Source organism: Pipistrellus kuhlii, unplaced genomic scaffold (assembly GCF_014108245.1).
Source record: "Pipistrellus kuhlii isolate mPipKuh1 unplaced genomic scaffold, mPipKuh1.p scaffold_m20_p_12, whole genome shotgun sequence".
Lineage (NCBI taxonomy): Eukaryota > Metazoa > Chordata > Mammalia > Chiroptera > Vespertilionidae > Pipistrellus > Pipistrellus kuhlii.
The window spans coordinates 31612111-31637825 of NW_023425427.1; the positions used below are offsets into that span (position 1 = coordinate 31612111).

At 35.7% G+C, this 25715-nt stretch overlaps 1 protein-coding gene across 3 annotated transcripts in view; it reads right to left on the reverse strand.

Moving 5' to 3' along the window:
* The window catches only part of LOC118716519 (putative COBW domain-containing protein 7), a 41485-nt gene that overhangs the window by 10627 nt on the left and 5143 nt on the right, over window positions 1-25715 (reverse strand). Inside the window, exons 3-9 of one of the 3 annotated variants that reach the window (XM_036433886.2) lie at window positions 23600-23696; window positions 22405-22496; window positions 13425-13484; window positions 12317-12354; window positions 5352-5398; window positions 3293-3379; window positions 219-263 (exon numbers count right to left, since the gene is read on the reverse strand). In XM_036433886.2, the coding sequence (XP_036289779.1) occupies window positions 219-263; window positions 3293-3379; window positions 5352-5398; window positions 12317-12354; window positions 13425-13484; window positions 22405-22496; window positions 23600-23696 (466 nt within the window). The remainder of the gene's footprint in view (window positions 1-218; window positions 264-3292; window positions 3380-5351; window positions 5399-12316; window positions 12355-13424; window positions 13485-22404; window positions 22497-23599; window positions 23697-25715) is intronic. The other 2 variants (XM_036433888.1, XM_036433887.2) reach the window with 2 other exon arrangements.

Below are 25715 nucleotides of genomic sequence, written 5' to 3' on the forward strand. Positions count from 1 at the left end.
GGTTGCTGCCATCCCATGTACCGAAGGGTCCAGGGTTCAATCCCCAGTCAGGAGTGTACAGGAGGCAAATGATCAATGATTCTCTTTCTCTCTCCCCCTCTAAAAATCATTTTTAAAATGCTCATTTTTTTCTTATATTAGATTCAAGTATATTTATCAATTCCTTAATATTTATTATTAACTAAATTTATTGTTAATATCATAGTCTTTTACAATACCTTGATCTTCGTGTTTCCAAAATTTTTCCCAGTCCATTTATTGATCTGAAATAAATTTAAAAATGAGGAAGAAAAGGTAAAAAAATGTTTTTTAAAAACATTCAAGGCACATCATTTCTAAAATATGAAGCATATATCAATTTTTCTGGAACTAGAAAAAAAAAACAAAATATAGAAAAACAAAACTTTCATATTTTATAGTTTAATTATCTTTTTCTTCTACTCATAAGTCAGGTATATTCTACTGAGGCATTAAAACATGATATGCAAAAATTTACTGCACAACTCACAGAACGAGGGGCTACTTTGCGATTTATAAAAGGTCATTCACTTCAGAATGTGATTCATAAACAGTAATTCTAATGTTCTTAAAATAAGTAGATATGTAAAACATTTTATTGATACTCAATATTCCCCAAGCAGTTTGTGGAAATGACTCTACACATGCTAGAATTAAAGCCTAGCTCTGAATCGCTTTGACCCCAGCCCGTCCTCAATACTCACAGCAACACTAAGGTATACATCCAGGTCCTTTAGAGAATAACCTCTTCAATTCCCAGAGTAGAAACTCTACCCACTCCGACAGCCCTTCCCTTTCTGATACTAAGATAATAACATACGGCTCCCATTACATGGCACCAAAAACACTTAAATCTTTTTCAACATACTGTACACCTGATCTCATTATCTTTATATCATCAATGTCATTGCCTTTAGTGTTACTTGCTGATGATGTTTGCTATCAATATTTGTTCAAGCTTGTTCTCATGTGGAAGGCCTCCCACATACAACGATTCTGAAACAAGTCTCACCACTGTTTGTTTCACAAAGTTCTTAATCTTCTCTTTTGAATGTACTCTGTAACCGATGGCTATTTCCTCTCAAATGTTTACCTTCCATCTCCCAAAATCTAAGTCTGAGTCAGTTGCAAGTCTGGTATACCATGGAGGATAAACAGCCAAAAGGGTCTTTAACTTCTCAATGTGCTTTGTCCAAATTATTTTCTGGTATAGCTGTACAGCTCAGGCTGGCAACAAGCTGACTAACAGTCAGTCCTGCAGATCCAGCTTAGTCTTTATGGAAAAAGAAAAGCCCAGTAGTAATAATCTCAGATGCAAAATTTTTTGCTACATAGATTGTGTTCTTTATTTCTAGTACCGTATTTTCTGGCGTATAAGACGACCCCCTAATTTTACAGTTAAAACATAGGTTTAGGCCTATATTCGCTGTATAGGACTACCCCTCACTTCCGAGGCAACACCAGTTTCTTTTTTTAATAGACCGCCTCTCTGACTCTGGCCAATCTGAGCAGGCATTTTTTCATTTCAAAAGTCGTCTTATACGCCGAAAAATACGGTAATCATAATGATGTATGGGATTTGAAAAGAGAACAAAATTTAGAAAATGAGTGTCAAAAGGGGTAAAAGAAGTAATCTTCATTTACTGGTTCATCTTTCTAGACTTAAAATTGTCAACCATCTTTCTATTTCTTCAATTTTTTTATTCACTGTACCTTGAAACTACTATATAAACGAAGAAAAATATCTATAATATGACAATGGTAAGAGTTAATTACTCACTATGTGCTGAGCACTGTGCAAAGTTTACTAACATTATCGCATATAACAATCAAACCAACTTATAAGGTTTGTATTACTCTTGCTTTACAGATGAGAATTAAAAATAATACAGTGAGAAACAGACCAAGGACCAAAGTCCATGACCTTAAATATTATGCAATATTATCTGCCCTCTACTTGGAGACATTATTACAGTTTTTCATAGTAAAGTCTGAGGGGCTATTACTATTAAAATAAGACCAAATATGGAGAAAAACATGAATTTTTTCTTCTGTAATCATTATCATTGTAGGCAATCTCCTAGTGAGTCTTAGCTTCATTAATTCCATTCATAACATATACTATAATATATGAACTGGCACTGACAAATTCAAAATCTGATGTCAGCAGACTGTGTCCACTAAAGATGACTAATAATAAAAACTATTCAATGTATCTTTATAGGCATTTATTAGTTTAGGTCTTATAAAACAATTCAAAGTCCAAGTTACTGTTGGATCATTTAACACATATTAGAGTATCATTCATATTATCCTATATTAATTGGTAAAGGCCATGAATACTGCAGACATTAAAACAAGCTGGAAAGAGATCAACCAAAGGACTTGTATGCATGCATATAAGCCTAACCAGTGGACACAGACAACAGGGCAGTGAGGGCATGAGTGTGTGTGGGGTTTGTGAAGGTAATGGGGAGGAGGGGAAGATGAGGACAAATATGTAATATCTTAACCAATAAAGAAATTAAAATGAAAAATTAAAAATGAAGAAATAAATAAAGGTCAGGTGCTTTAGAGTCGTGCTTAGGTTTGAACCCCATGCTACCACTTCTGACCTCTATGACCATGGGGCTATTACTTGTCTTTGCAAGTCACAGGTTTATCTGCTACAAAATGGTATTCAAAAGGGTTGTTTTATGAATCAAAATAAATTAAGAATATGAATTATTTGGTATGAAAAAAAACAAACCGGAAAACAGGTATGGTCAGTTGACAGTTAAGAAAGACAAAGTCAATGAAGGTTCAGGTAAAAGTAAGACCACATAAGTCAGGGAAAACTTCACATAGGAAAGAGGAAGAAAAAGGTGGGGAAAGGAGGGGTTTTAGCGAATGGATAAAATTGCTGGGAAAAAAATAAAGAAAAATAGAGAAGATAAGGAATTCAAGGACTGGCAAAGTGAAAACACAATATAACTAATAAAAGGATTTCACAAGACACATGAGAAAATAAGTAAATAATCATCCTGGGTACAGAGAACATCATGCAAGGAAAAAGTCAGAGAAGACAGGAAAAGCAGGATGAAGTTAGAAGACCCTGAATATCAGTCTATGAACTCTGAACAATGCTCAGTAAGCAATGGGGAATAATTTCATATATTACTACTTATATAAGTCAGTCAATAGCAATACATGTGATTCTCTAATGGTACATGGTAAAAATATTTTGTGTAGTACATTTAGAATTTGTAGGTACTTAACAGTTATAATTTTGTACCTAATAGTTGTTCTTAATTTGTTTAAATCCTCTTCTGAAACCAAGTCTGTTTTATTGATGAGGATGATATCTGCCAAAGCAACTTGCCTAAATTAGCAAACAAGAACAGATGTCAAAACAAAAATGTTAAGAAATTAAAAATAAATAGAAACATTTCCTTCAGATCAATTATCAGTTAAAAACTATATAGTACTCTATATAGCAATTCAAGTTATTCCTAACCTACTTATTCTTCAGAAATAAGAACAAATTATATTCATCACTATATAAATTCAAATTTCACATTATTCATTAAAAATATTTACTAAGTACTTTCACTCACTACTCTAGAACAAGTCTCAAAAGTTTATAACCAAGGATGATTTACAATTAGGATGATTATCAACTCATGATTTTCTTTGTAAAGAAATGCATAAAATTCAGATTTCCAATATGGCAAAAATAAGGACAGCTTACTTACTAAAATATTCCATGTAATAGTTAACATAATTTTCAAAGAAATAAAGCGAATTAAGTTTTTTTTTTTAATATTAAACAGTATTTTAAAAAAACTACACCTCAGAAGATTTATCAGGATCTCTAACAAATATCTATTTCATCACTATGAACATATATTTTTTTTGTACGACAGATATACAAAAGTTCAAGTTAAAGAATCCAGTTAAAAGAAAGCTGAGTAAAAAAATAGCTTACTATGCTGAAACTGGTTTGGCTCAATGGATAGAGCGTCGGCTTGGGGACTGAAGGGACCCGGGTTCGATTCCGGTCAAGGGCATGTACCTTGGTTGCGGGCATATCCCCAGTAGGGGGTGTGCAAAAGGCAGTTGATCAATGACTCTCTCTCATCGATGTTTCTGACTCTCTATCTCTCTCCCTTCCTCTCTGTACAAAATCAATAAAATAAAAAAATAAAAAAATAGCTTACTGTAACAGAATTTATATATTCTATTAACAGGAATAGTAAAGCTGAGGAGTCTTTAAATTTTCCTCAAATCCTCAGGAAATTTTAATCATGAGACTATCTGTTCCTATCCTAGTTTTGTGCTACCTGGAGGTATAACACAATCAAATTCTCAAAAATAAATTAATTTTAATTCATTAAAAGAGCAGGTTTCAATAGCATGCATATCATGATCCCTTTTTTTAAAATAAATTTTACATGAATGTGCACATTTGAAAATATAAACAGGTGTAATCTTTAAATTGGAGGTCTTTTATGTTTAATTTTATTTTAGCTTTTATAATATTTTCCTATTTTCTGGTTGGTTTATTTACATTTTCTATAATAAACATAATTTAATAAAGGAAAAAGATACAAGAACATTTAAGTTCACTCTAATTTGAATTGTAAGTATATACCAAATGAATGCTTAGGCAGTATTACATAACAACAGAGTACCACACTCCAAAACGATAGGAAATCAATTGATTTCTTGTAGTCTTCATTATTTATGTCTGGATCATTCATAGCAAATTTCAAGGGAGCTCATTCTTAAACCCAACAGCATTTTTAGTGACTGTCATTTATCCAAAAACCTTTTTCCTATTAGTGAGAATATGCTCAGAGTAGGCAAACTACTTAAATATTTTAAGTCTAAAGAAACACCAATAAGAAGCATAAAAGTATTTAAACAAAAAATGTTCTAAATGCCAAATTAAACCATATCCATATTGGGTCTTCTGTTATTCTGAATAACAGTGAACATTTGATCAAATGAAATCCTGTTAAAAAAGGCAGTAAGTAAGCCAACTTTTTTATGCTCTTCTTCAATCCCCCCAAAAATGTTATGAGAATAAAATATTTTTTTAAAATGTTTTTTAAATGTTAACAGTTCTCAAACTCCTCATTAAGAACTCCTATGTCCAGCACTCACTTTATGCTATAATAAAGTTTTAAACAAAAGTTTAGTTATCAGACTATTATAAATAAAAATAATTCCACTACAGAAAAAAAGATAAATTCCTTGACTTATGTTTTTATATTTGCTTTTGGTTTTCACATTCATAATTTTCTCTTTCCAATTAGCCTGAAATCAATATATACTTTAAATATGAATACCTAGAAGCTTCATTGATAAGGCCATCAGGTTTTTCTTCTGTTAAATGCTAAACAAAAACAAAGTTTGAAAAAAGTTACTGTAGTGCAACAAAATCTAATGTTAACACAAAGGGTTTTACTTTGCAGACTCCTTTCTCACCTCTGACAAAGACTTTAACAAGCTCTATTACTGAAAGTACATATTAGTTCTTCTCCATTTGTATTTTTTTTTCCCACTGTGAACCTGTAGGGTGTTTGTTTGTTTGTTTGTTTGGGGGGGGGCAGCTTAAATTGTGTCCCCTGACATTTTTTCTTAAAAGGAAAACCCTCCATATTTAAATAAAGTCAAACACATAGAACATTATAGTTCAGGTTTTAGGCATTTTCCTTTTTATAAAGTTGTTCTTGTTCTAAATATTCATTGCTACTTATTTTAAAAGATAACTATTGAACTGTACTTTGAACACATCTAATATACTTCCCTTCATTCCTGCCCACTCTAGAGGACATAATAATAGAATTTGTTATAGACTAATATACTTCTCTTAAAAAAAAATACACTTCATAAGACTTATTGAGATCTTTAGCAAATATCTTCATCATTATGAATACACTAGTGACCCAGTGCACGAAATTCATGCACACTAAAAGGGGATTAATTAGAGAAAATAATTTATTATTGCTATTTGCCCTTTCTCTATAATAAAAGTGTCAGAGATGAAAGAAAATTAGTAAAATGTATATTGAAAACCTTCCTCCTGTCAGAATCTGAGGCACACCATGGGACCCAGAGTCAAGTCCCTGCCCACCTACATATACTTCAAAATCGAATGAGACCCAGACCTAGCCAGCCCCCGCCACCATTGGGCTAGATCCCATTGGCAAGCCCCACTGGGCAGGGGACGTAGCCTCAGGTCCCCTGGCCCGATGCCAGGATGGGGGGCGTGGCCTGAGGTCCCCCCAGCCCAGACTGGAGTAGGAGATATGCCTTGAGGTCCCCCATCAAGCCCCATCAGGTGGGAAACATGGCCTGACATCCCCTGTCAAGCCCGGCTGGGTGGGGAGCATGGCCTGAGGTCCCCTGTCAAGCCCAGCCAGGCAAGAGGGTGCACCCACAGGTCCCTGGCCTGGTGCTGGAGAGAAGGTGTGTGGCCTGATGTCCCCTGTCAAGCCCTATGGGGGTGGAGGAGGGTGTAGCCTCAGTTCCCTGCTGATTGCCTGTTAAGGCTCCTTATGGGAACTTGGCCTCAGCTGTGAGTGAAACCATCTTTATGATGGAGTGATGGCCAATTAGCATATTCCCTCTTTATTAGCTAGGATGTGTTCTCTGTAAAACAGATATACATAAATTCAAATTAAAGAACCCAGTTGACAGAATGCTAATAAAAAAGAGCCTCACTCCCCACCCTAGAATTATATTACATTATAATTAACTCAGCACTGGGCCCTTCATATACCCTAGAAACAAATGTGCTGAGAGAAGGGCCCAGCCCTAATTCTAGCATAAAAATAGTTTATCATTTAGAAACACTTGAGTGATCTGGCCTCTCCATGCAACTGTTTATTTTGTTGTGTTTTCCAGAGTCACACTAGCTTCAAAATAATATTTTGCATTGACTTACAGGCCCACAAGGTAGTGCTCATCTCTCTGGATGTAGTTATCATTTTTTCATAATCCTATTCATATCTCCAATGTTATCAAAGCCATAAAGTTCCCCTGAAAAAATATTTCACCTTCATTATCTTAACTCTCAAAAGCTGTATACTGAGATTAGATTATATTCTTCATATTTGAATCAAACTTCACAATTATTAAATCCTTTTACACATATTATCTCATTTAGTCTTCATAACCACTATGGGAAAAGGCTATTCTCATTTTAGAAAAAAAGAAACTAAATCTAATGCCATGACAATCACAGACTACATTATTATAGGTGTATTTTACTAAAATTGAAATGTAAGTAAAATCTACAATAGAAGTAAAATGAACATTATTTTTAAGTCTTTGTGAAAGCTTTTTGTCTTATCAAATCAGTTTTGCATACAGTATTATACATATGTTAATAATCACATAAGAACATGGGTAACAACTTCTGGCTTTTTCTTCTCACTGAGTATATATACTGAATGACCAGATTATTATGATCTCTGAACACATGATAATCTGGCTACTTAATGTGTGTGTGTATATATGTGTGTGTGTGTGTGTGTGTGTGTGTGTGTGTGTATGTATGTGTTAGACCGTTGAGGCTCAGTGTATGAATTCATGCATAGGTGGGGTCCGGCCAGGGGCAGGAGACATGGGCGGTTGGCCGGCCTACCTGCTGGTCGAACGCCTGATCGAGGGTACAATTTGCATATTAGCCTTTTATTATATAGGATATATACTGAGTGGCCAGATTATTATGTGTTTAGAGATCATAATAATCTGGCCACTCAGTATATTTGTAAAAATAATCTAAAAATTAGATTTAAAATTACTTCACCATCTTTGCTTTGGCAGCACATTTACTAAAAAAATTATTTCATCAAACTAGTTTCACAATTCATGGAGAGGCAGATCATTAAGATATTTGAATAGTTTGAAACCTAAGAGCAATCTATTAATACTTTTATTTGATAGTATTGGTTAAGTCTATAGAGAAAAGTGTTTTTCTTTTAAAAGTTTTTCTAATTCTATTTTGGAGGAAGTAAGACTAAACTAAAACTACAGTAATGATGTACTGGTTTCCACATTAGGTATAATGCTATAAATTTAACTGCAGGCCCACTCAAGTCATGGAAATCATAAAACTTGGAGAATATTGTAGCAAAAATTGTTCCTTGCCAAAAGACCAAGTTTACTATTTTTGACTATTATTCTTGCCCTGAGGCTCTAACTAATCCTATTATTGTGTCCTCTAGAGAATAAGGTTGTTAATATCCTGGAAAGAATACCTCACATTCAGGCTTAACAAATATCTGTTAAGTGAATTTTAATTAATACCCATTTGTTGACAGGTACATGAACGTCATTTAAAAAATCTACACTAATAAAAAAGAAGTATGCAAATTGACCACACATCCATGATGACCACCAGGCAATCAGGAGTGAGTACGCAGATTAACCCAACAAAGATGATGGGCTAATTTGCATTCTCAGGTGCCAAGAAGCGTGAGTCCTGGGGATGGGCACCAAGCCCACAGCCTCCTGGGACCATCACTGGCCCCGGGAGGCAAGGGCGGCCGCACAGCTTAACAGCACCTAGCAGGGCCTGCTTGTCTGTCACCAGGGCAATGTGGGAGCAGGCAAGCATGGCTGCCAACAGCACCCAGCAGGGCCTGCTTGCCAATTGCTGTGGTGTAGAGCAGGCAAGTCCCGCAGAAAGCAGAGAAACATGGGGAATGGGTCTTAGCCATCAGTAGGACATTCCCTGAGGGCTCCCGGATTGGAAAGGGTGCAGGTCGAGCTGAGAACCCCCCACCCCCGTGCACGAATATCGTGTGCTATGCCTCTAGTTTTATATAACATCAAGCAACAAATCCTTTTCTATTCAGTAGTACATCTATTCAGCAAAGATGTATTTTTAGCTAGTCACCTGTTCCTGATTGATCCTGTAATACTTAAGTTCTTTTAAATTATTTTTCAAATTATCATATTATTGACTTTTTGGAAGCTTTGTTTACATATGAATTTGGTGCTATTGGCTATGAGCTGGTGCAATATGAAAAAGTTTGGCAAGAAAATTAGAAACCAGTTTTGAATTTCAGACCCAAACAGAATTAACAGTAGTTCCACAACGTAACTCTTGTTTTTAGTGCATTTACTTCTCAAGAAAATTATAAATCTTCACTCAAAGCTATATTTTACTACCTCTAGGCAGTCCATCAGTATCACATAAAAAATGCTACAACTCTCCAAAATAGCCCAGCCAGTGGGCTCAGTGTATTGTGGATTGTCCTATGCACCAGAGATCACCCACTGGATTCCTGGCCAGGGCACATGTCCAGGGTTGCTTTTTCCCCCGTGAGGGGGCATGCAGGAGGTAGCCAATCAATATTTCTACCTCCCTCCCTCCCTCTCCCTTCCTCTATTTGAAATCAATATAAACATATTAAAACAACTACATCATCTCTCCAAAATAAAAATCTGCCAACACACAAAACTCTATGAAGAATATGACATATAATAATCATATTACAGCCGAAGAGATAAATGCCCTGTTCTATGAACATATGAAGGCTATACAAACATACAGAAATAATAAATGCATACTAACATTTATTTTCTCTGGATATCAGCCTAACATTTCCCTTATGCAAACTCCCACCTCCCCAAGACAAACTCTATAAAATGACTAAAACCAATGGCTGCTATTCAAAAGGACATTCTCTAATATCAGCTTTTATACTATTAAGTCAGATGACTTCCATTTATGAGGTTTAAAGAAATGGGCATTTTGACATTCTATTCTATCTCTAAAGGCAAGGAAGAAAAAAATTTTGGAAAAAAAAAATTACATATATACACATATACCTCCCCAAAGGAATCCTCATCCTTAAAGACTGTGGCTTTTGCTTATATTTCAAAAAAGACAAAAATAATTTTGGTGCTAATTAATCTAACATATCCAAAAGATTAAGGTTCCACTCTATAACTTAAGAAACATAAGAAACATAAGAAAGTAACCATTTTAAATAATACCAGTGTAGGCACAACTTCAATAAGGGCTATAGGTGTCCTTTTCTGCAGAAATAGAAACAGGCTGCATTTTTTTAATTAAAAAAAAAAAAAAGAAAAGAAAATATGGTTGCTGACCAAAGTGGAAATAAATCTAGTGTCAAAGATGTCAGATGACATTAAAAAAAAAAAAGCAGCATTTCTTTCCAATGGATCGGTTATAAATATAACACTATTTTGGCTTTTAAAAAAAGATATTGCATAATGTCAATCTACTTATTTTGCTGGTCTTTTCCAAGCCAAACTGTTTTCTGACTGAATTGTTTCACCAGCTTGTGTAATATGACAAAAGAACCAAGAAGAAACCTCTTCCTTGACCTTTTCTCTGTAACTTCATTCATTGATTTTATTGCATTAAATGCTGTCACATTTGTAGAACTGAAAAGAACAATGTCAGTAGCCTCAGTGTCAAGTCCTAAGAATAGAGAGCTGTCACTGAAGTTGTCCAATTCTTTGCCCATGATTAAAAAATGAATATTTCAGATCAATGGGTGACAATCCCATTAAGGTGATAGCCCATGATATCAATTACCACTTCAGTTTCAATTTGGCTGGCTGGCCACAGGGTACCATTTTTCAGCTTCACTTGTGATGGGCTGGCTCTGTGAAGCATGACACCCTTAAATTGCTGCCCATTATCCAAGTGTCATTACTTGTACTGCTTCAGAATTCTCTGAATCACAAGCAGCTACTGAGGTCAAGCTTTGCAACCCGAGGAATTGGACAAGTTGGCAAATTCTTTATATAAAGGAAAAGTTATTTATCTGGCATCTGACTTAGAAAATCTAAAGTTTCCATTATCCTGACAGTATGTCAGTTTTATGTAGGTATATTGATTTAATAATTTAAGAGGTTTTATCAAGGTGGCAGGGGGTTAAATGTTTACTGTGTTTGCATTATTCAGAATGCTGCTTTGATTTTCTGGCCTCTATCACACCGATAATAGATTCTACTTAACTCCTCTCCATATCCAAATATACACATAAAATTGTTCTAATAATCATAAATACATAAAGAGTTTGACTTTAAGTATTGCACTTTAAGTCTATCAATAAAATAAATAAATCTTAACTGCTATCTATTCCATAAGATCCTAAATTTAGCTAAAAATTTATATAGAAAATAAATTTAAACATTCCAGAAATCATTCAGAATTTGAGGATTTTTTTGTTTTTTTTCTTTCTTCATCAACATTTTGCTAGAAACGTTATGAGTTCAGAACTGTCAGAATTTTTCTAGTAAAATTGTAATATCTGGAATTTTACTTTGATTCTTAGGACTATTATTAATAAATTTGGACTTAAAAATCTACTAAGAAATTATCACCCAAACTTCTCAAATTAGGGTACTCTACCCGAGAGGGAACTGAAGAGCCAGAGAAAGGGTACTGATAACCATTTGATAAGACTGCCATAGATTTCTAGATCATCATTTTAATAAAAGTTTATAAGAAAAACAAATTTTTTAAAATTAACAAGTTTAGATATATTGTAGGACAGAATACAAAGCAGACATAAATTGTTAAACGTTAAATTTAATCTTTAAAAAAATTATTATACTGGGCACTATCCATATCCCCAGATTGGAACTGGGAGATGGAGAATAACTTTTCTCTCTTCTTTCACTTGGAAGGTTCAGAAACACGATTTGACTTTATTTAATAACATATTTTTATGTAACAATATACTTTAAAAAATCTTGCTAAGTGCATTTTATAAATTGAAGCCCATTACAGTGCACCTGAGGACTTTGTTAAGGACCAAAAACATTCAGGGTAGGATGCCTTTAAGAGTTGCTCTTTACTAAATCTACGAATAAATCCTGATTTCTTAAAAACAGGGTGAAGCAGTATTGTTTTTTAAAGCTCAATTATCTACAGCATTGCAGTTTAACAAGAAAAATAAGCTCTCATGCTTTATCAAGCTCAGTTTCCTCTATCAATCAGAAAAACTTAACAACATTGGGGTTGAACCCTACTGAGGAGTTATACACATCCAAACTTTAACCTGTAATATTCTTATTACAAAATATTATACCTCCAACTTTTATCACATCAAGCCAAAGTAATAGAAAATAATTAATTCAAAAGCACAAAATAATAATTAAAAAACACAAATTTTGTCTACTGTTCAGGATACTTAAAAAAAAAAGATTTTGTCAAGGAAAATTTCAAACAGATACAAATGTAGAGAAAATAATATAATCAATGACCATATACTCAGCTCTTAAATAATTAGCAACTCCTAGCAATCTTTCAACTTACTTTTAATCCATATTTTGAGTCCACAACAGTTATTATACCTACAAAGAAATAAATCATTTATCACCTTTATTCTTGAGAGTAAAAATTATAACTAATATATTTCATCATACAAATGTGACTCAATAAAGTATATTTTTCTCTTGCCAAGGCTGCAATTTAATTCAATTCCATTAATAAGCACATGCATTTTCAAATGTGTACTGAATCTTCAGCACTACTTTAAGGTATTAGAATATAAAATAAATAACATTTTTAATTTAAATAAACAAGCTTTTTAACTTATAATCCAAAATATTATGAGACAAATTTTAATTTCATAATATAAAGTAAAATGTGACAAATTACACAAAACAGGTTATTTCTAGTTTATTTTCACATAATCTAATTTGAGAATTTTCTTAACATTTAAATTATTGTTTAATAAACCTGAGATGTCTTAGGATATAATCTCTCACTAAATCTAACTCACACAAACGTTATATATAATTTGAACCTAAATCTCCAGATGATCAATTAGTTTGACAATCTCTGAATTTATATGCTAAATAAGTTTTTCAAAGGATAACAGTAGAATGAATTTGTTGATGCGTAAATAATTCAACCAACTGTACGCCACAAATATTAGAGCCAAATAACAGGGCCCAGCTTCAATGATTCTTAAATGATTTCACTGCTTCGTCCATGAAAGATCTGGTTTAGAAAGAGGTAAGAGATGTGGGGGAAGGGGGAAGACACAACAGAAGAGAGGCAGACAACACATAATAAGACATAAATAAAAAAAGGATATAGAAAATCTACCTAGTATTTATTTTGAAAGGAAACTCTTAGTCGAAGTACTAATTTGGGAGTTGAGATTAAGATCTGACATCCAAAAAAATAAAATAAAACATAAAAATATACAAAATATCTGACATCTAATTCCACCATTGTCTGGGGCATTAGAATTTGTATGAACAAAGACTTACTTCATCATCAAACTATTAATAAACAAGTTTTAAAAGAGTAAGAATGTAAGGAATTAAAATTATAACATGAGTGAACAAAAATCATCTTAACCATACAATAATATTTTACTTGAAAACAAAACAAATTTCTTCTTTAAACTTACCATCAAGATAAATGTCAACCCCTAATTCATCATCAATCCAAAACATAGAAGCTACAGCACCTGAAAATATATATAGTAATCAAATAAAAATATTTCTCCAAACTGAGAAACACAGTTCTACCCGTAATGTTTTAATTTGCCCCAACAGAATTAGCAGGGAAACACGTTCACAAATTAAACATGGGTTTCCAATCTTCTTATGGAAATTACAGTGATAGAATCTTTTACTATTTACATCCATTTCTTCCCCTCTCCCTTTATCTTAAAAAACAATAGACCAACTTTTATCAAACAATAAACCCAATACCAAGCTTCTACCAATGAAATAATGATTTACCAACTGATATTATCAAATAATTTGAGCAATATGGCTGTATGCACAAAGAACATATTTTTATTTTCTCTTTCCTGAAAATAATAATCATACAGTTCAAAAATATTAAATTGTATCTCTAAAGGAAAGCAAAAGAAAACACAGATAATTCCAAAATCATTTGTCAAAAAATATTTATAAATTCTATAGAAGAAAAAGAGCAAGAAATCCTTTCACTATTTATTTGCCACTGATATAAAATTTGGGTTTGAGGAAAAATAATTTCTAAATAAATTAAAACTTGTTTTTTAATAGAAACTGGTTCAGTACCAATCCACACACCGATTAGTTTACCACAACACAAGAAAAAGAAAACTGACACCAAAAAAAGTATTTGATCTTTCAAAGCATCACAGGTCCAGTTAGTGACAGGGCTGTCTAAAAGAATGAGTACTGGGGAAAAACAAGGGTAACTGAACTTGTTCCAATGTCTAAAACTGTCCACCTACCCTGACGAGATGTGATCCCCCAAGCATCACTGTGTGTCAACAATACCTGTCAGCTGTTTACAATGATTACTCATGCAAGATATAGCAAGGGCCCCAAGATCTAATGGTTTCCTGTTACCTATTGATTTTTTCCCAAAAACTTAATAGTTTTCCAATTTGACTGAAATAGGATTTGTGAGTAACAGGGGCTGAATCAATGTCTGTCCCTTTCAAGGAAATTACTTTACCACGACAATTATTTAGCTTAGAACTGGAGAATGTCAGTCTCCTAAATGGGAAACAACTGAATCGCCAATACAAATTTTCTTCACTTACTTGGCTAACAACATGATTTTAATTAATGAGGGGGGGAAAAGTAAGTCTACTGTGAGTATCACGACTCCAAACAATAAATCATAAAAAAAGTATTAAGTTTTCAACTCAGAATAATTTCTAACATTATACATAAGTCATCTTCATTTTTTTAAAATTCACTGATTTCTATTCAGATATCTTAGAAGTACTTGATAGTTAGCATTTGCCTAGTGTTAAGTTGAACTACAAGAATATATTAGAGCTTTTATCAAAATCAGATGGGTATCTGTGGTATAATACTTACCAGGCTACACAAGAAAGAACTATTTCAAATTTAGATGCAGGAGTTTAGAAGGAGAAGCAGACATGAGAGAATGAAGTTAATCAGTAGTTCTCAAACCAGGGTGATTTTTCTCCCCCAGGGGATATTTGGCAATGTCTGGAGATATGTTTAGTTGTCTTAACTAGGGTACTGCTCCTGGCATGTAGTGGGTAGAAACCAGGGATGCTGTCAGACATTCTACAATACACAAGACAGCCTCCTACAACAAAGAAGTATCTGGCATAAAATGTCATTTGTGCAAAGGTTAAGAAATCCTGAGTTAGATGATAGAATCTCCCTTTTCAAGACCTAATAAAATGAAAAATAAGATAAAAATTTTAAAGCTAGATTTTGGCAGCAGCAACCAAATACACAACCTCCTGCCATAAGTTTTGAAGAGTGGTGGTTAAAATAAGAAACAGAAAATTCTATGTGACTTACGATAGCTCTTAATTCTACTTCCATACCCAGTAAGATTACAGGGAACTAGTTTACAAAGTTCTAATACTTTCCATAAATAGTTTTCAAAATGACAAGAAAAACTGAGGGAGAATAAGCAATATAGAAAAAAAAAATTGAAGGTAAAAGTTTCCTGTCATCTATACATTTGTGGGGGAGAGGGGGGAGAGTCACTTTCTAGGGCTCAGAGTAAAATGAAGTGAAAGGTCTCAAGCTCAAGGACATCCCCACACAAAGTATGCGATATATATTCATGAAAATTAGAACAAACCCAGGGGATAAATGGCAATGGACAGAGACTTGGGAATACCATGTACAGATAAAGTGTTCCAGAACTGTCCATCTGAAACCTGTAAAATTTTATTAACCAGCATCAGCCAAATAAATTTAATAAAAATCTAAGTGGATACACAAATTGTGTATATTATTCACTAATATACTGGAATTCAGCAATGCAAGGAATAAAAAAAAAATTAAAAGCACTTGGATTTCCAGAGAGCAGAAAATAGAGCTGAATAGTAAGTATGTCTACTGTATCACTACTCCAAACAATAAATCATAAAAAAGTATTAAGTTTTTCAACTCAGTATAATTCCTAACATTATACATAAACCATCTTCACCTATCTACCTGATCACCCCTAACCACTCTGCCTGCCTGCCTGATTGCCCCTAACCACTTGCTTAGGCGAGCGCTGTCTGTCTACCTGGTCACACCTAACCACAGGCCTGCCTACCTGATCACCCCTAAAGTCACATTGTCCATCTGGCACTCTCAGTCTCCCCTTTCCCTCTACTCCGAATAATACCCAGTTTTCAAACTGGAGCTCAAGAGAAAAACAAATATAAGTAAAATGGATAGAGTATATTACTGAACTTCAAAAATTCAAGTCACTTTCAAGGAGGCAGAAAAAATACCCAGACTTTTCTACAGCAATATTCATTGCCCCAATATAATAAAACTAGAGGCCCGAGGCACAAAAAGTCGTGCACTCGGGGATGGTGGGGTCCCCTGAGCCTGGCCTGCACCCCCTCACAATCCAGGAGCCCTCAGGTAGGGTTCCTAGGCCTGGCCTGAGATCAGGGCCTATCGGGGCTTTCCTTCCCTGGGCTGCAGGCAGCTGGCCCCACCCCTGCTGCTTCCACTGCTTGCCATCTATGCAGTGCTATCCCCCGTCCCCTCCCACTTGTGGCTCCCTCTGCAGGTTACAGGCTGGGGTGCAATGGCTTGGCTGGCCTGGGCCTCCCTCTTTTTTTGCTGGGGGGTGGGACCAGTCCTGTGAGGGGCTGTCGCAGGGGTCTTCAAACTACAGCCCGCGGGCCACATGCGGCCCACAGAGGAGTCTGATCCGGCCCGCCAGGTTTTTTGGGCAGTGAGCGCAGCAGAGGTGTTACAGTAGGAATTAGTAGTTCATATAGTCCGGCCCTCCAGCTCTCTGAGGGACCGTGATCTGGCCCCCACTTTAAAAAGTTTGAGGACGCCTGGAACTGATCTCCCCTAACCACTTTGCCTGCCTGATTGCCCCTAACCACTTGCTTCTAGTTGGTCAGCCTCCGGTTGCTACTGGTCATTATGACCCAGGGTTTTTATATATTAGGATAATGACCAGAAAGTTCAAATGAAAATTTTCCCTAAAAATATTGCCTTCAGCCAAGTAGTCTTTTGAGAATAATACAATAGGCAGACATTCTCAAACATTAAAGAAAACAACAAGCATTGAAACTAAAAAAATAGAGCATTCAAAAATCCTTCATCATGAAATAAAAAGAAAATACTGAACAAGGAAATTCAACTAATCAAAATATACTGAGTTCTTGGAACTACATTTGCTAAGATCTGAGAAAAAGAAATTGTGTCTGAAAATCTTGAACCTAGCCAAGTAATTCCTCAAGTAGAAAAACAAAACACAAGTATTCTCAAGCAATTAAGTATGCAAAAACTCAGGAATCAGCACCTATAGCTTGAAAAGATTACCTGACCATGAAATTCAGTCAATCAAGAGAATGATCAACAAAAGAATGAGAAGCCACAATACTGGTAATGAGGATTAAAACTGCTTAAACAGAAAACTAAACAAAGTAGGACAGAATGTAAATATTAGAAACCTTGACAACACAGCACAGAATACAATAAATCCAAATCAGGAGGAGGGAAAAAGTTGATGGGTGTTAATTCCCTCATCTTCTATTCCAGAGAGCTAATAAATAATGCTCTCAAAATTGAAATGTGAAGTTTAAAAAACAACTTGTCCAAAAATCTTTTTCTTTTTTACTTCATTCACATCTCTTGTAAACAAGAAGCATTTACCTGATATTCAGCAATTCCTTCACGTCTTTTAAATTCAAGTTATACTAAATAATTCTATATAATAAAAGGCTAATATGCAAATTGTCCCCTTGATCAGGAGTTTGACCTGGAGTTCAACCAGGGGGCGGAGCCAGCCCTCCAACTACCTACAGACCCTCCCCCTGAAAGACCCCTCTCCCAAAGAGTCCCCGTCACAGTGATTGGGGGTGGGGCTGGTTGGAACCCACTAGTTTGTGCACCAGACCTCTAGTTATTTCAGAATAGCACAAGGAATGAGATCCCATTTTATATAAAATATTTCTGCATATTTATACAGTTTTCAGAAATGCACAGCACAGGGCTTCCCAGACTTATGAATTTACTAGAGGCACAGTGCATGAAATCATGTACAGGTGGGTCCTAGGCCTGGCTGGTGATCAGATTCCCACCTCCCCCACTTCCCCTTCCCTAAATACCCATATCTGCCACCACCCACTCCCAGTTCCCTGGCCCAATAGGGCAATTAGGGCCTGCTGACAGGTAGAGGGACTGGGAGGTTGGTGGCCAGTCCTGCCCTGATCTGAGGGGGGGAGGGGGGGCAATCAGGGGCGTGGCTGGCCAAGAGAAGGGACCAAGGGAAGTTTGGGGGTTTGATCAGCCGCCGCAGTGCATTCCGGTCATTCTGGTAGTTCAGGTTGCTTGGTTTTTATATTTATAGATAAGAATCACCTGGAGGTTGCTAGGCCCCACCCTTAGAGATTCTGAATCAGTAGATCTGTGATGGGGTTCAAGAATCTGCTTTCTTTTGGCCCTAACTGGTTTGCCTCAGTAGGTAGTGTCCAAGGCACATGCCCTGGTTGCGGGCTCGAGCCCCAGTAGCGGGTGTGCAGGAGGCAGCCAATCAATGATTCTCTCTCATCATTGATTTTTCTCTCTCCCTCTTCCTTCCTCTCTGAAATCAATAAATATCCATATACTAGAGGCCTGCTGTATGAAATTCGTGCACGGGGAGAGGGGGAGGCAGTGTCCCTCGGCCCAGCCTGCACCTTCTCCAATCTGGGACCCCTCAAAGGATGTCTAACTGCCCGTTTAGGCCCGATCTCGGTAGGCTGCCTGCCTTCCTGATTGCCCCTAACCACTTCTGCCTGCCAGCCTGATCACCTCCTAACAACTCCCATTCCAGCCTGATTGATGTCTAACTGCTCCCCTGCCAGCCTGTTTGTCCCCAACTGCCCTCCCTTGCAGGCCTGGTGCCGCCCAACTGCCTCCCCTGTTGGCCATCTTGTAGTGGCCATCTTGTGTCCACATGGGGGCAGGATCTTTGACCACATGGGGGCAAGCCATCTTGTCTGTTGGAGTGATAGTCAATCTGCATATTACTCTTTCATTAGATAGGATAGAGGCCTGGTGCACGGGTGGGGGCCAGCTGGTTTGCCCTGAAGGGTTTCCCAGATTAAGGTGGTGGTTCCCTTGGGATGTGGGGTGGCCTGGTTGAGGGGCATGTGGTAGTTTGCAGGCCAGCCACACATCCCAACGACCCAAGCAAAGGCCCTGGTATCTGGAATTTATTTACCTTCTACAATTGAAACTTTGTAGCCTGGATTGAAGCCAAGCCTTCTGCTTGCTCTGTGGCTGCTGCCATTTCTGTTTGGATTTGTTTACCTTCTATAACTAAAACTTTGTAGCCTTGAGTGGAGGCTTAGGCTGGCTAGGGCAGGTAGAAAGCATGGCTTCTTCCATTGCCTAGGAAACCCAAGCCTCCCTCCTGCTCTCTGTGGCTAAAGCCATCTTGGTTGGGATAATTTGCATACTCGCTCTAATTGGCTGGTGGGCACGGCTTGTGGGTGTAGTGGAGGTATGGTCATTTGTATATTACTTTTTTATTAGATAAGAGAGAAAACTCTAATATGCAAATAGACCAAATGGCAGAACAACCAAACTACTGAACAACCGGTAGTTATGAAATGTGTTGACCACTAGGGGGCACATGTGGAATATGGCGGACATTGGCAACAGGTGGCAGAGTGCAGAACATGATGGGCATTGGTCTCAGTAGGATGGTGGACCAGATGAGCAGGGGCACCAGACCAAAATGGGGCACCGGTCACTGTCATCAGGGCAAGACTGAAAATTCTTTGCTCTTGCATATCAAAGTCCTGCCTTGTGCTTGCACCTGCTGCCAGGGCTGGCCCCACTTGCACCTGCTGCCATTACTTGAACTCATTGCCAGTGCCCAGAGCTGTCAGTGGGTGGAAGTGGCAGCTGCTGGCCCTGATTGCCCCTCAAGGGTTCTCCACCTCCCCCAGCTCCTGAGGGGCAACTGGGGCCGGCGGCTGCCTCTTGCATCCGCTGCTGGTGATGGCCTGGCTCACACCCACTTCTGGTGCCGGCTCCAATTGCTTGGCGTCATCAGCAGGAACAAGCAGGGCTGGTGATGTCAGTGTGTGAGAATGGAGCTGTCAGCAAGTAGGAGACTGGGAGCCATGGCAGAAGGGGCTGGACAGAGGCACGGATGATGGGCTGAGACCTGCCCCCATGCCCACTGCAGCCTCGCAGCTCACAGTTCCTTTCAAAGTGTGTGAATTTGTGACCTGGGCCCCTACTATTAAAAAAAAAAAAAAAAAAAAAAAAGAATCTGCTCTTTCCACAAGCTCCTGAGGCCAATGCTATCATTCAACCATAATGAGTAGCTTGGCACAGAGAAGTCCTGGGAATGAAATTTACCTACTTGAATTTCAACATACTGAAACATAGGATGATTTTAAACTTCATATTTTCTTAGGTATTCTTTAATTTTTAAAAATGTTTAATTTTTATCCAAACAATAAAAATCATTATTCTAAAAAAAATCAGAAGAAACATTAACCCATTTATATCTATAATTTGTACAAAAGCTTTATCTGAGATCTTTAACTTTTCTTTCTTCCTCTGAAAAGCTGAATCATGTTTTATTAAACTTACCTACTCTCAAAGAAAAATTACAAGAGGCCCTAGCTGGTTTAGCTCAGGGGATAAAGCATCAGCTATGGAATGAAGGGTCCTGGGTTCAATTCTGGTCAAGGGCACATGCCCATGTTGCAGGATCAATCCCCAGTAGGGGGCATGCAGAAGGCAGCCAATCAATGATTTTCTCTCATCATTGATGTTTCTATCTCTTGCTCCCTCCCTCTTCCTATCTGAAATCAATAAAAATAAAAGAATGTCACATAGACCTCATTAAAAAAAAAGTTACAAGAGTTTTTCTGGTATTACAATGAAAGATACTGATATTTGCTATTTTAAAAAGAGGCATATATTTTCCTATCTTTCTAGATTTAAGTGAATTTAATACTTAACACTAGTGTAATAATTCAAATTGTATCATTGGTCAAAACTATTGGACATGTATGAAATGTATAAAAAACCTAGGCATTCCATAAGGACAAAACAGCCCATTCAATACTAGTTTGAAAACATGAGGGCAATGTTATTATGTAATACTTCTAAGTATAATACCATTTATTACATTTGAACCTTCAGTATACTACAATATTTCTTTTAAAATAATTATGACCCTTTTAATAAATTAATCCCAAACGTTACTTTAATATAGTTTTATGGTTCAATGCCATAGATCCAGATCAAAAAGAAATAATGGTATGGATCAGACTTACAAAACAAAATGGTATGAGTTGGACTTGGAAAGGTTCTGCAAACTAGGAATAAGAATGTTACCTAAAAGTTATTTGGGAACCTGGGCCGGCTCGGTTGGAGCATCATCTTATGCACTAAAAGATTGCTGGTTAGGTTCTTGGGCAGGGCACATACTTAGGTTGATGGTTCGATCCTACATTGGGTGTGTATGGAAGGCAACAAATCAATGTTTCTCTCTCTCTAAAAAAAATAAAACATATATATTTAAAAAAAGTTATTTGGGTAAGAAGGAAACAAACCCATCGACAGAAACAGGTCGACTTTGTGTAGCTTTCACTGGGGAAGTTTATATATAATTCCATTCAAAGGTAAAAATTTCATGAATAATCAATCTACACAAGGAAAAAGGCCTGATTCAACTCTACACCTTATAATAATGCTAGAGGCCCGATGCATGAAATTCATGTAAGAGTAGGCCTTCCTTCCCCCAGTTGCCAGCACCAGCTTCCCTCTGGCACCCAGATACTCGGGCTGGCTTCTCTCCAGCCAACTGCCGGCACCTGGGACCTGGGCTGGCTTCCCTTCAGCCATCTGCCAGCACCCAGGACCTGGGCTTCCCGCCGGCCATGGCTTCATCTGGCAGGATGTCCAGAAAGATGTCCGGTCTGATTAACATATTACCCTTTTATTATTATAGATTTACTCCCAAAATTATTTTAATTTTAGTAGCAGAAAAACAAAATGCTAACAATAATTTACAGGAATAAGTATTGCTAGAATTAGAATCCAAAAGCTCTTGAGATTACATGACCCTCTAAGAAAACTGTATTGGAAAATAATCAGAAATAGTAGTAAGATCTAATCAAATACAAAGTTAAAAGTAAAATGTCTCCAATTTTCCTAAATTTTCGTATTTTTAACAATTTTTGTTTCTACTAAAAACCCTAAACCAATCAATAAAACTTCAAATTCTATTTTGAGATTAAAAGTACTAAGTACTTTGATCATGATTTATCTTCTAAAGAACATGACAACACATATTTTTCCTCTCTTAACCAAAGAAGAAAGCTTTAAAACTCATTTTAGAGATTTCTCTAGTATATCGATAGTTATTTAAAAAAATGTAAGAACTATATGATGGTTATTAATAATGTTGTTTCTTACCAGGATCTGCTAATCCCGTGGTCTCTAACAGTATGTAATCAAATTTCCCCTTCTTCTGCATCAAATTCTCAATTGCTTTAAGGCCATTGTCCCTGGAGAATAACAAAATATACTATTGGGTATTGGCCTGAACATTTTAAAGCAATCATTACAAAAATTTAAAAACATATTCAGCAATTTGAGACAAAAATATCTTTAGGCATGTGAAAATTTAACTCACTTCCAAACTTATAACAAAATATCCATTCAATATTTACCAGTGAAGGAAAAAAGTAGATGGATATACACTGATAAATAAAAAGAAATCAGATACATAATAATACTTAATTTTACTAAAAGTAAAAGCAGGGGAAATGTTTGCTATACCTGACTATAAAATAAGTCAGAATCTATTATTTTTATATTTTTTTGAAAAAATCAACATCACAAATAATAATAAAATTTATGAATTACAGTAATTTAATATAACAGCTAAAAGGATACTATTGGCAAATACCATTTATCTCTGTTTTAAATTAGAGTATCAGGTTTTAATTTCCCTTTTTCCTTATAAAAAGTACAAGAAAATAATTAATAGATGTATTTTGGTTATTTAAGAAAATTCATTATGACTTTAGCCTTGTTAATATATTTGACTCAAAGTCAAACACCTAAGATAGTAAATGATGTAGAGGAAATTTAATTCATTAGAATATACTAAACTCACAGTGCAGTTGTTAATTTTCCTAATTCTCTCAACAAATACTTGAGTGACTGGTATGTGTCAGATCCTTTTCTAAGTTCTATGGTATATTAGTGAATAAAATAGATAGTCCTTGGAAAGAACTATAACTGGTGGAAAATGATGTGAGGATTTTTCTCTTTTTTTTAATAGTCATTCATTTTTGTTTTTAGAGGATGAAGTCTTAGAACAAAGACCAATGACTTAACTAAACTCAGGCCATTTTTCACAGATAAAATGAGACTTCTATGCACCACAAAGATTTAAATAAACCCTGACATAAAAAAAACTCAATAAAAGGACCAAAATATTAGAGCATGTAGAAAAAGAAATAGCAAGAAACACTTTAAGTCTATTTTCTATTTGAAAATACAATGAAGCAGACTGTAAATTCAGTAAAATTACATAAGAAAATCAAATATAATAAGTTAACATTTACAATAAACCAACAAGAACACTAAACACATTCCTCACTTTACTGAACAGCACAGGCAACCGTTTCTAAGTTCCAGCCATTCTTCGTAGAGCTCTCCACCTTGGCTCACAGCTAAGGATTTCTCCACTGCACTTCCTGAAATAATAAGAAGTACTCCAGATTATGTTCACTAAGAAACCAAAAAAGAAAAAAAAAAATTATATATATAAAAGGCTAAGTGACCAACTGTCTGGCCATCCAACCAACTGGCAGATACATATGATGCACACTAGCAATCATACATAATAAAGCAATCCTACATACTTTTTTTTGTATAATAAAGCTAATATACAAATTAACTGAATGGCAGAATGACTGGTTGCTATGATGTGCACTGACCACCAGGGGGAAGACACTCAACACAGGAGCTACCCCCTGGTGGACAGTGTAATCCCACTGGGCTCAAGGCTGGCGAGCGCAGCAGCGGAAGCCTCTCCTGACTCCATGGCAGCACTAAGGATGTCTGCCTAAGCCATCAATCAGACATTCCCTGAGAGTTCCCGGACTGCAAGAGGGAACAGGCTGATCTGAGGGACTGAGTGCACAAATTTTCGTGCACTGGGCCTCTAGTTTAAAAATAAAAGTTGACTCACACATGTGCAATACATATAGCTTTTGCTGGTGCCAATCTAGACAGAGTAGGAATATTCCTATCTGAATCCATTTTGGGACATGGTCAGTTATATGTTGCTTTCGTTTGAGTTCAAAGAGCTTGTGATGTTAAAGTTCAAGTTGTAAATACTTAATCACAAGGGAAATTAGGTACTCTGAAAGTGTTTTTACTCTTAATGTGATATACAGGGATATATTAGAATAAGTTTAATCAATTTATTAGTCATTGTTTTTATCAATATTGTTTTTATGTTATGTTTTTGTATCATGTGTTTGTTTTTATATCATTTTTGTTGTTTTTATATCATGTCTTTGTAGTTGTTACATCAGGTTGTTATTTATTAATCAATTTATATATTATTTTCATACACATTTTATATATTTTCATCTCTGACACTTCTATTATAGAGAAAGGATGAATAGTGATATTAAAATATTTCTTCTAATTAATTTCCTTTAAATGTACATGAATTCGTGCACCAGGCCACTATTGTGTGTATATATATATATATATATATATATATATATATATATAGTTAATGCTCAATAATGGAGAATTCAAAGCAAAAAATGCATTTTATAACTTTTATTCTATTTTATTCATGTAGCTTCCTTATCTTAATCTATACTAACTCCAGCTTATTTTAGCTTTCATTTCTTACAAAGGAATGAAGTCCCTAAGGAGACAAGTCTAAAATTAATGAATCATACCAATGCACTCTTTCTTGTTTGTGGTCAACTTCCTAGATAGTGTATTTTAAATATTAGTTTTCATATGCCCTTCAACCTCTTAGGGTCCTTATCTATATTTTTCTTTTCATTCTTCCTCTAAATTGTTTTTGTTTCATTAGACAGTCTACTCTGTAATCCAAATATGAGTAAAAACCCTGGTTCATTTGAGGAAGTTTGCTTAGCCAGAGAATCAATGTGCTCACTTAAATATTAAATTTAGTTTCCTAGCAATGCTTACTTGAGAAAAAAATATATTGAGATTCTTATACACATAAGAATCATATAAGAATACTTTTTAAAAATCTTAGTTTTTTCCCCAATAAAGAAATATACCAAAGCCAGGAAAGAGTTCTAATTGTCCAGTAATGCAAACAGCCAAAAAAAATTTTTTTTAATTCATATACTTTTTGTTTATATTTCAGTTAGGAGCTGACAAAGAGCTTTGAAAGGTGTTGCCACAGAATTCAGGGTGTATAGAACATCAATAAAATGTGAAGGAAAGTATCATGAATGCTGTAAAGGACAAATTGTGAAAATGACCCAGGAAGAATGAAAAAAAAGTAGTAAGAAATAATGTTATCAATATCCAAAAGATCAGTTAATTAGAAGCCAGAATATAAGATTGTGATTTAAAAATCTTGGGATTTTAATTTTGTCTAACAGGACTTTTCTCTTTAGTTTACTGGAACCACAAACGACAATTAACCAACAGGCTTCCCATTCTGTTCATAAAAACTAGCTCTTTTATTAATTTACAACAGAAAAAAATAG